The sequence below is a fragment of the Lactuca serriola genome, chromosome 4 (genome assembly GCF_051521515.1).
Source record: "Lactuca serriola cultivar US96UC23 chromosome 4, Lser_US96UC23_V15, whole genome shotgun sequence".
In the NCBI taxonomy this organism is placed as follows: Eukaryota; Viridiplantae; Streptophyta; class Magnoliopsida; order Asterales; family Asteraceae; genus Lactuca; species Lactuca serriola.
The window spans coordinates 216,741,134-216,752,598 of NC_136411.1; the positions used below are offsets into that span (position 1 = coordinate 216,741,134).

The 11,465-nt window shown below is 39.4% G+C and overlaps 1 protein-coding gene across 1 annotated transcript; it reads right to left on the reverse strand.

Annotated features, from left to right (window-relative positions):
* Positions 1–900: 900 nt before the first annotated feature.
* LOC145103282 (coatomer subunit alpha-1-like) lies at positions 901–6,932 on the reverse strand. The gene is made up of 5 exons (XM_079040834.1): positions 6,733–6,932; positions 6,382–6,613; positions 5,548–6,042; positions 1,300–4,274; positions 901–1,164 (listed from the first exon to the last, which is right to left on the reverse strand). The coding sequence occupies exons 2-4, from the start codon at positions 6,587–6,589 to the stop codon at positions 1,348–1,350; spliced, it is 3,630 nt and encodes a 1,209-aa protein (XP_078896960.1). The 5' UTR covers positions 6,590–6,613; positions 6,733–6,932; the 3' UTR covers positions 901–1,164; positions 1,300–1,347.
* Positions 6,933–11,465: the final 4,533 nt, after the last annotated feature.

An 11,465-nucleotide genomic window follows, 5' to 3' on the forward strand; every position in this document is an offset into this window, starting at 1 on the left:
AGAAGTTTATAAACTTTTAATTTTTTTAATACAATGTTTTAAACTAATATTTAACAAAAGTAATTTAAAATGTTATAAAAATATTAAATTATCATACAAAATCTAAGGGGGTGTTTGGATATGAAAAAAATAAGGTGTTTATTACTTATTGTTTATTCCCACCATAATAAGCTAAGTTTAAATGTATTGATAAAATCCTTAAAAATCAGCTTATTGCGTTAGAAATAAGCTAAATAAGCATATCCCTCATTGTTTATTACTTATTGTTTATTTCCACCACAAATAAACTAATAAACAATAAGCTAATAAGCTAATCCAAACATCTCCTAAGAAACACTTTAAAAATGTCGTAAAAGAAAGTTTAGAAAAAAATATATGAAAGTTGTAAAAAAATTGTATGAAAATGTTTAAAAAATAAATAAATAAATAAAACTAGTTAAGAACTTGTAAGAAAATTTTAAAACATTTACAAAAAAAATTGATTTCAAAGCACTTGTATTAAAATTATATGAAAGTATAAAAAAAGTTTTAAAAAAAATTATAAGCAAAGTTTAAAACATTGTATTAGATAAAACTTATAGAAAAAAATATATCATAACATTGTTGTAAGAAATTATAAATATTCTTAAGAAATTTATAAAAAAAAAATGTTCACATTTGGAGAACTTTATTTTTTTATACATTTAATCATTTAACTTGTTAACCTGTTAAAAATATCATAACATTGTTGTAAACACATTTAACAAGTTAAATGGTCAAATATTTACAAAAAAAAAATGAAGTTACCTAAACGTGAAAAAGACGAAAAGTTAATTACCCTCTCAAGTCATTTTCCTTATAAATAGTTGTTCAAACATCAAAGTTATCAAAAGATATTAAAACAATAAGAACAAGAAGAAATAAATAAAAGCTGATCCTAAACCTGAACAAGAATAACCTGATTATATGAAAAACACATTAAAATGTCTTTAAATGCAATAACTAGTTAACTATAAGGGTAACTATATCTTATGTAATAAAAGTTATACCCGGCTTGTCCAAACGAAATTAACTATCTTCACTACTATAAACACACTATACTTAATGTTTACGCCTATGCAAAACTTCAATAAAAGTATCAAGATTTTGAAAGTATCAAGAATCCGAAGGCTCCCTCTGTTTGAACTGCAAGAATTTGAACAAGGCATCATTATTTTGTCTATTAATAAGCATAAGGTTTACAAATTACAAGAAAAATAACACATCAATAAGAAAAAAAGAGTCGGTGAAAAAAAATTAAAAACCAAGAGAGAGAATCACCTGATAGTAGAAAAAAGCGAGGCTAGCATCCCGAGAAAGAATTTTAAATCATCTTATCTGAGCAGGAGAACACAGTAAGCCCGAAGCATCAGATCCCACCACCGAAAGATTACAAACACCACAAATCTCCCCTTCTTGAGAAACAACAAAATGCGAACTACAATAAGGACACACCACATCCTTCTGTCCCCTATAAATCGGAACATAAGTCGCCCCACAAGTCACAAACGGATTCCTAAAGTCATAATTCAACTCCGTAGAATCCCTCATGTTCCTCTCAGCCGCCTGAATAACCACCCGTGCTTTCTGAGATTGATTCTCAGCCGTTGGATTAGTCTCCAACAGCCGCCTTGCGAAACTCGATGCTGTAACAAGATTCCCCCCCTTGAAACACACAGTCATCGCGTTCATTAAAGCTAATCTCAAGTGAGGTATCTGAAGGTTACAATGGGTAAAGTAAGCAGCTAGCTCTTGTTGTCGAACAGGGTCATCTTTTAATTCCCTCCTTTTTAATTCCATTTGTAACCCCAAAACATATTCTTTCACAATTATAACCAGTTCCTTTACTTCATCCACTTCTCTTCGTGTCTCAACTACTATCAAAGGAATTGTATAAAGAATACTCATGAAAAGGCGTAAAGCTTCGGTGAACTTTCCAGAAGTTGTAGCTTTGTATCCAGCTTTTAACTTGTCTTCCAATTGGGAAAAAGTAAAGATAAGTTGAGGTGGGGCCCGGGTGTGAGTGGGGGTGGATTCACTCGAGTTTCTCTCAATGGGAAATGAGATAAGTGAGGCTGACGTGGAAGCATAGAGGAAACTATGACTACCCATGTGAAGATCAAGAAATAATGATTTCAAAGGTGTGAAATTTTTTATTGCCAGCTGGCGGTTTAGTAAACGCATGGCGGTGTCGAAGTTGCCAGCTGCCACGTGTTCGGCGGCAAGTGATGATTTCTGGGCCCACATTTGGGTCACGGGTGGACCCGGATTAGGCGGGACAAAAACCGCTGACCTGGCGGTGGAGGTGGCTTTCGGGGTGTCGAAATCAGGTGGAAGTTCAAGATCTTCATGGTCCCAACCTCCAGATTCGTTATCTTCATTTGGATCTTCGTCATCCACGATGCTGATGTCACCATTGTCCACGTCAGCAATGTCCAAATCCTCAACCCAATCAGCATCTGCAGCATCTTCATACTCTTCTTGTCCTGTATTATCAAGACTGCCTTCAAAGATACCTTTTGTGACCCTTAGCAAAGGCCAATCACCACCAGAGATAACAGGGGTTGGAGGGATTAAAAGAGAAGTTGACCTCAAGGGCAAAATCGGAATATTATCTTTAAGCTTCACGGAAAGTTCCTCAACAATATCATTCAACCCATGGGTTTTAGCAGTAGCAAACGCAAGTGCTAAATGACCCGAATTTTCCAAAATCTTGATTCGTTCTTTGATATCACCTAAATACAAAGCATTATGAAACTGACCCATAATGTCATTTTTGACCTCAGCAATTTTCATCATTTTGGATAATTTATCTAAATTACCCGTAATTAAATACAAAAACGATAGCCTCTCAAAATTCTTTGTTCTCTGATACGCATATTCCACAATTCCAGAATTACCCTGGCGAAGAGCCTCAACACCCAATCTATACCAATGATCTTTTTCATCTATCTCTTTAGCAGAAGCAACAGCTATTTGTATGTTCCCACTTTCTAAAGCTAAATTAAACCGAGTTCTTTCATCTTTCACAAAATGAAGGGCAACTTCTGGAAAACCTTTTTGTTGAAGATACGCGATCATAGCTTGTCCACATAGCTCTGAGTTTCTTATCATGCTCATAACATGATCAAATCTCTTTCTCAACAAAGAAAGTTTAAAAAGATATTCAGTTGCATCGATCACAATCATCCGATTTTTCCCATCTCGATCCAAACAAAAGATGGTGTTCCCGAAAATCTTTGTAATGTAAACAGGAGCATCAAGTGTTTTTACAATTCCAGAGTCTCCATTAGGTAAACAATATTTGATATGTGTCAATGTTGTGTATATAAACACACCATTATCATCCCACGAGCCACTTTTCACACGTATCGTTTCATGAAGTGTGCATCGATGTGAAAGCTTTTTATCAGCAATAACTATCGAATGTTTGCTAAGTAAAGCAACACTTTCCATATCATTCGACCACAAAACATACCTTACACAAGAAGTTTGAATCTCCCCCATAACAATTCTCTGTTGAAGGTCAAAAATGACCATTTTGTCCTCTGACCTACAAAGCAAATTACCCGTACCCGCATAAAATATCGCATCCGTAACAACCGGAAGAACACTTTTCTTCACTATTTCGTTTTTCAAATTCTTGACCAAAACTTGATTTGTGGTTTTTTCAAGCACTGCAAATCTATTTCTAGCAACAAAAACCGCTGAACCCCCTACCCCTCTTTTAGCTTCTTGAATTGCATCACCTCTAGTGACACTATCTTTAGGGATGATATAAAGTTCATAAGATCCTCCATCCACTTCTGAGCATATTAAGACAGCGTTTTCTGTAGGGCTATAGGAGAGAGATCTAGGCCCTTGGTTTAATCCGGATGATCCGGGCCTTCGGATTGGGATAATTTGAGTGTCTTTTTGGGTTGAGAATTCATAAAACCGTAGAAAACGATCTTTGATGTAGTAAAGAGAATCATTACTTAGAGAGAAAGGAGGGCGTTCTCTTTCAAATTTGAAAACTATCATGCCATTATCGTGTCCGGCTGCTAGAAGGTTGAGTTCGGGGTGACAGGTGAGAATCCAGAACCTGTCGTGTTCGCGACGGAATGTTTGGAGGGCTGTTCTTTTTGTCGCGTCCCAAACGCGTATGCTTTTGTCTTCTGAGTTTGATACGATGATGTCTTGTTTTGAGTGGAAAAGAACGGATGAGACGTTGTTCATGTGGCCTCTTAGTGTGTCTACTTCCCATGCTTTTGAATCTGAAATGTTAAGGTGTGTGTTTTCTTGTTACTTGTTGTATAATAGTATTGTGAAGATCTTTGTGTAAGAAGAAAGAGTAGATGAAAGTTGGTTTTGAGGTTCACAAACAAAGAAAAAACATGATTGTTATTTCGTATATGATAAAAAACAACACCACCCAAGTCCTATAGGAGAACTAAGTAGTCATCACTTATTATCAACACTAAACAGTGCTTTTAGAGAGAAAACTAAGGCTTTGTTTGCAGCTTGGCTGAAAAGCTAGCTTGTAGCTTATAAGCTAGCTGACCAAAAATATGATATAAGCTAGCTGAAAGATATAAAATGACATAAAAATATATGTAGACTATGATTAGCGTGCCACAACTAGCTTATTTTTTGAGCTTTTTTAAGTTATCATATTTGGTAAGCTAAAAAGTAGCTTATAAGTTAGTTTATAACCTAGCTTTTTAAGAAGCTACTTACGCTATGTTTGGCGTACTAGTTGTTAGGTGAAAAAGCTAGCTGATAGCTGAAAACCTAGTTGTTATATAAAAAGTTAGCAGATAACTGAAAAGCTAACTGATAAAAAATGACGTTCGGTAAAACTAGTTGAAAAATATAAAATGACATAAAAGGGTATTTAAAGGAATGTGTTTTATAATTAATTAAGGGTATATTTGGAAATTTTTAAAAAGATAGCTTATAAGCTAGCTGACTAAGCTACTTTTTTGCTTGCTGCTTGCCAAACATGACAAGTTAAAAAAGCTCGAAAAATTAGTTAGCTTATTAGCTAGTTGCGGCGTGCCAAACACAACCTTGACTACCGTTTTAGGAGCTCTCTAAAAAATCTCCACATATACCCATTAACTAATTAAAGAAATACATTCTTTTAAATGTCCCTTTATATCGATTTTTTATCAGCTAGCTTTTTATTTAACAGCTAGCTTTTCAACTATCAGCTGACAACTAGCTTTTCAGCTAGTACGCCAAATATAGTCTTAGAAGAATATGTTTTTTAAAAATTAATGAAGGGTATATTTGGGAAATTTTAGAAAACTCCTAAAAAGCTGCTAAAAGTAGTTTTTTAAAAAGCTAGCTTATCTGTTACTTTTTGGCTTCCCAAACATGACAATTTAAAAAAGCTCGAAAAATAAACTAGCTGAGGCGCGCCAAACATAGCCCTAAATAGTCATCAGGTTCTTTGTTTTTATTTCATGATCAGCTAAGATGATATAGACCTTATCACATAAACATAAAGATGGAACAATAGAAACAAGATTTAGAAACTGATACCATTCATTCGCCAGATTTTAACTTGACGATCATCAGCCCCTGAGACAATAAGAGGGAGAGTTGGATGAAATGAAGCCCAATTGACTCCTCGATCATGTCCCTCTAAAACATACTTTACAACAGCATCAACACCACCAAAGAAATCTGCATTCATCTGACTTAAACGAAGGATGTCATCAGCAGGTGAAACTGTTTTCTTCTTCAATGCACCAATATCCCAAACCCTAATTGTCTGATCTAATGATGCTGACACAACAAGGTCCTCTTTTGGATGGAATAAAGCACACATTACATAATGGTTGTGTCCTGTCAATACAGATATACATGTACGAGATTGCCAATTCCAAATCCTGATAGTTTGATCATCACTAGCACTAACAATCCAAGGGTACTCATGATGAAATTGAACTGTTCGGATGTAATCAAGATGTCCAAGAAGTGTAAACAAACATCTATGCAATTTGTAGTTCCATACTTTGATCTTGTAATCATCTCCTGCAATAACCATTTATCATTGCAGAAGTTATTGATCTTGTAATCATATATTGGCTACTGAGCATCATAAGTAAACAATGTCTCCAAATTTACATAAATTTGAGGTTCCATTTGTAACAATCCAACAAAGTTGACAACTTACTGAACTTTATAATTGTAATAAACGTGTCAAACAGTTAACCCAACCCAATAGGGTCGAAATTGCTATTCAAGAAACAAATACGTCAGTCCATAAAACTTCTAGAGCCATCGTTGATACAAGTACAACTTCAATAAAGTTAATGCGATATGCATTTCTATGGGAAAGCATTTCAATTGTAATGTGGCATTCAAATTTACCTCCCGAGACAAAAAGCGGCTGCGATTGGTGGAAATGGACGCCGCGAACAGGACCGTCGTGCTCCTCAAATCGATCGATGAGAGTGCCCATTCTGTAATCCCATAGCTGGATCACTCCACTGTGAAGACTAGCTAAGATCCATGGTCTCTTGTTGTGGAAACTCAGTCCTTTCACTCTGTTACTCTTCGTCTCGAACTTCGTCAACATCTTCGTTTCGTATATTTCCCAAACCTTAGTTAATCAACCAAACGTTCAAACACAAAAACCAACTCGATATTTGTTTATAAAATTCAACAAGAAAACGAATCGAAAAAAATCGGACATGAAGACTTAAGTTGTGTGATTTTTACCTTCAGATCTGAGAATTTTGTGCCGTAACCAAAATTAATCTACAATACACCTATAAATCAACCGATAGATCGATCGGCTTGAGATTAAAGTTATATACTTGTGCGTGCGCTGAGGCTTAGAGCAGAAGTCATTTGATTTGAAAAATAGATATACCATTGCAGCTTCCAGGTAGATCCACCGTGTGTCTGAACAGTCTTAGATCTGACCGTGTCAAGTTCGTAAATAAATCACAACAAAATTAGTCTAAGTTATAAAAAAATAATAAATAAATAAATAATAAAATGACATTTGAATCAGACTACATTCTCGAAGTTCGTCAACTGCGAACAACTCCAGATAATATTCTCTCATCTTGACCTTGGGCTCCCACGTCTGTAACACCCAAAGTTTTGGAGGTCAAGAAAGGAAAGAAAACCTTAATTTTAAGGGGCGACTCGGCGAGTCCAAGGAGGAACTCGGCGAGTCCGAGCGGGATCTGGGTCGAGGAGTAAGTGACCGACTCGGCGAGTCGGCCAAGGTGACTCGGCAAGTCTGGTCTGTACGAGGAAAACCCTAAATTCGGGACTTGGAGCCTATATAAACGTCTTAACCTTCTTCCTAAGGTTCCTTTACTGCCTTTTAAGCCCTGAATACCAAACCCTAGCCGTCATATCCATTGATTGAGCCAATTATTGCCTTGAAGAGTGCATTAAGCTTGGAGAAGGAAGAAGAATCTTGAGAGTGCAAGAAGGGGGCTGTAGATCCGGGTTTGGGAAGACATTTCTGAGCTTTTGGAGGTAATAAGCTAGTTCTTGGACTCCCTTACACCTAGATCTATGTGTGTGTTGGGCATTCTTGGCATGATAGTAACCATTTCGAGCTAGAAGTCCAGATCTGAGGTTGCTACCTCAGATCCATGCTTGTTTTGGTCTAGTGTCCCATAAAGTATCTGCCCTTGAGCTGATTATGGAGCCTTCTTGCCTTAAACCCTAGTTTATGGTGTATTGTGCCTAGATCTCCTTCTCTACACGTAAAGTTTGCAACTCTACGTGAGGAATAGGCTTGGGAAGGGTAGATCTACAGTTTGGAGTCCATGCATGACTCAAAAGTCCTCTACATGTATGAAGATCTGAATGGACTTGGCGAGTCCTTCGAGTGGACTCGGCGAGTATCATGAAGATGAGGAGGAACTCGACGAGTGGGATGAACAGCTCGTCGAGTCGGATGAAGTTGGGCATGAACTCAGCGAGTTGGAAGAACAACTCGGCGAGTAGGATGAAGATTGCCTTGTACTCGGCGAGTCTGTTCTTGGACTCGACGAGTCAGGTCGCGAAGCCCCAAACCCTTCGAGTTGAGACTCGAATCAGTGGGTCGGGTGGAGACTCAGCGAGTTGGGCAGGTCAGGACTCGGAAATCGTTGGACTCGGCGAGTCATGGACTGACTTGGTGAGTCGAGTCGCGAATGGAAAGGACCCTAAGCACATGAACTCGGCGAGTCAGTAAGTGGACTCGGCGAGTAGGGTTGACCTGGAAAGGTTGACTTTGACCAGGACTTTGACTTAGACCAGAATTGACTTGGTTAACTGTCGGGGGTCAGTTAGACTAAGTGTTGCATTGATATTGATAGCTCGGGGAGCAAGTAGAGCAGGGGTTCAGTGAGTGGTCGGGCAGCAGCTAGTGGGATCAATAGCGAGTTCAGCCAGTGCAGGTGAGTTTTCCTTTTGTGTGAATGGGTCTACGGCCACAATGCCGGCCCATGTAGTATGTGTAGAAGCCCCGGGGGTTAGCCCGAGGAACAGTATGCTAGTATGATATTCAGGACGAGGTCCAATGTTAGCGGGTGGGTGCCCAAGGAATGGTTTAGGTGATAGTTTATACTTGTTGTCTGTGTGATACTTGTATGTGCCTGGTAGGGAGGTGAGTGTGGGATGGGCCCGTATCTCACTATCGGTAGGAGCATGGATGGGGTTCCATGACTCATCAGTAGAAGGACAAGGGCGGGGCCCAGGATAGGCGAGGCCTTAGGACAGGATCCGTTCATATGTGTGTAGTTTGTGTGTTGTGATATGTCTATGTGCTATTATGTATGTTAGTGGGCGAGGCCCTGTGACAGGCGAGGCCTAAGTGAAACAGATCTGTATCCGAGCGGGGCTTGAAGCCAGGCGGGGCCTGGAGCGGCGTGGCCGTTTTAGCGGGCGAGGCCCGAGGTAGGGGGCGTGGCCCAGTATGTGCAGTATGTGATTTGGCATGGTATGTGGTAGAGTGGGGAACTCACTAAGCTTCGTGCTTACGGTTTTCAGTTTTGGTTTCAGGTACTTCCGGTAGCTGATGATGGAGCTCGGGGTGATCGCATGGCACACACCATAGATTAGTCAGCCAGGGAATGTTTTACTCTGATAATGAACATGTGTTTTGAAAACTATTACTTTGATTATGCTTTGAATCGATGATTTTACTTTACGTAATATTTTATTAAAAGAAATTTTTAGTCTTGAATTTTGGGACGTTACAACGTCCATTCCGAAACATTGCAATGCTTTCATTGCACATTTACCCGATCTACCGTCTTGTTCCGCAGAACCTTCATCTTTCTGTCATGGATGATAATCGATCTCTCAGTATAATTCAGGCGATCATTCACCTGAATATCTTCCAATGGAACCACCGTGGAATCATCAACCAAACATTTCCGCAACTGAGAGACGTGAAATGTGCTATGGATTTGACGAAGCTCATCGGGTAGATCCAACTTCCAAGCAATCAGCAACCCTGCCCACCCGGGCTAAAACCCCGAAAGGACCAATATACCCGGGGTCCAACTTGCCTCTCTTCGTGAATCGGATGACACATTTTCAAGGTGACACCTTCAGGAGAACCATATCCCCAATCTGGAACTCTAGATCTGATCGACGCTTGTCGGCATAACTCTTTTGCCGACTCTGAGCTGTCTGAAGTCTGCCTCGTACCTGTTGTATCATCTTTGTTGTCTTGAGTACCACTTCAGTACTACCCATGACTCGCTGACCAACCTCACCCCAACATATCCGGGTCCTGCACTTCCTCCCATAAAGCATCTTTAAAGAAGGTCGATTAATGCTGGCATTATAATTGTTGTTATACGAAAACTCTGCCAAATGGGAGATACGTATCCCAACTCCCTCCGAAATCCAATACGCATGCCCGCAGCATATCCTCTAAGGTCTGTATAGTCTACTCATTCTGTCCCTCAGTCTGCAGGTGGAAGGCCATGCTGAAATGCAGACGACTACCCAGCTCCTCACGAAACCTCTTCCAGAACCTGAAAGTAAATCGGACATCCCTGTCTGAAACCACTAAAACCGGCACCCCATGTCGTGCCACAACCTCCCTGATGTAAATATTGGCCAATTTCTCCACTGAAATACTCTCCTGAATTGGGATGAAATGCGCGCTCTTGGTCAATCGATCGACGATGACCCATATCAAATCCACCTTGCGCGTCATGGCAACTTCGTGATAAAATCCATCATAATCTCTTCCTATTTCCATACAGGAACATCCAACGGCTCCATTTTTCCATTGGTCGCTGATTCTTGGCTTTGACTTTCCTACAAGTCAAACACCTCTCTACATATCAGGCCACATCGCGCTTCATGCATGACCACCAATAGTTGGGGTGAAGATCCTTATACATCTTTGTCGCTCTAGGATGAATAGAGAATCTTGACTTGTACGCCTCCTCCATCAAAACCTAGCACGCATCGCCCCAATACGGAACCCACACCCTCCGATGAAGAGCCAATAACCCTTGGCTATCATAATCAAAGGAAGTCATCTGATCCAATATGCACTCACTCTTCCGGTGCTCTTCCTTCATAGCCTCAACCTAAGCCTCTCGGGTCTGCTCTAAAAGTGGAGTAATCATCATCGTCCTCAAACACATATCCTTGATCGGAGACGCGACCACCTTACGGTTGAGAGCATCGGCCACCACGTTGGCCTTCCCTGGGTGATAAAGGATCTCATAATCATAATCCATCACCACATCCAACCATCTACGCTGCCTCATCTTCTGTGACAACTAGAAAATTTTGGGTCAAATAAGGTCTGAGAGGTCTTGAATATAAGCGTACCCACAATGTATATCAACATGGTTTGTTGCAATAAAATATTACAAACCAAGAGGGCATTGTTTGTATATGTTAATATAATATATACTTAAGAAACTTTGTCGTAATTAACCTTGAAAAGCAACAAACTATAACTAAAATCACATATTAACAAAATACCCCCCAAGACCAAAATCACCCCTTAGTGGGTGATCTCTAAACCGAAAACCTTCCCATGAAGCATCAAAGACCAAAATCCCCTTAACTCCAAACCACTAGGACCGAAAACCCTTTAATGGATGATACCTAGGCCGAAAACTCCAAGTATAAACCCCACTAAGGCCGAAATCACAAGTTAAGTAGGAGCTAGGACCAAAATCATGGAGTACAGAGTGATTATGGGCATGCCTTGGCCAAAATCACCAATCTAATACCTTTCCTAAGTTGATTTCGGTCTAGGGAAGGAAACATATAAGAATAGTTGACTTATTAATTATATGCTTATCCTCCTTTCCCATGCAAACATTACCCAGCGTATATCAATGTAATAACCAACAAATATCCATGCTTTAACCAACAGGTAATTAGGCAAACATCCTATCACACTTCCCTCCTGATATATACGAGACTATCACCCACAAACTCCCCACCCTTTTTCATTCCTT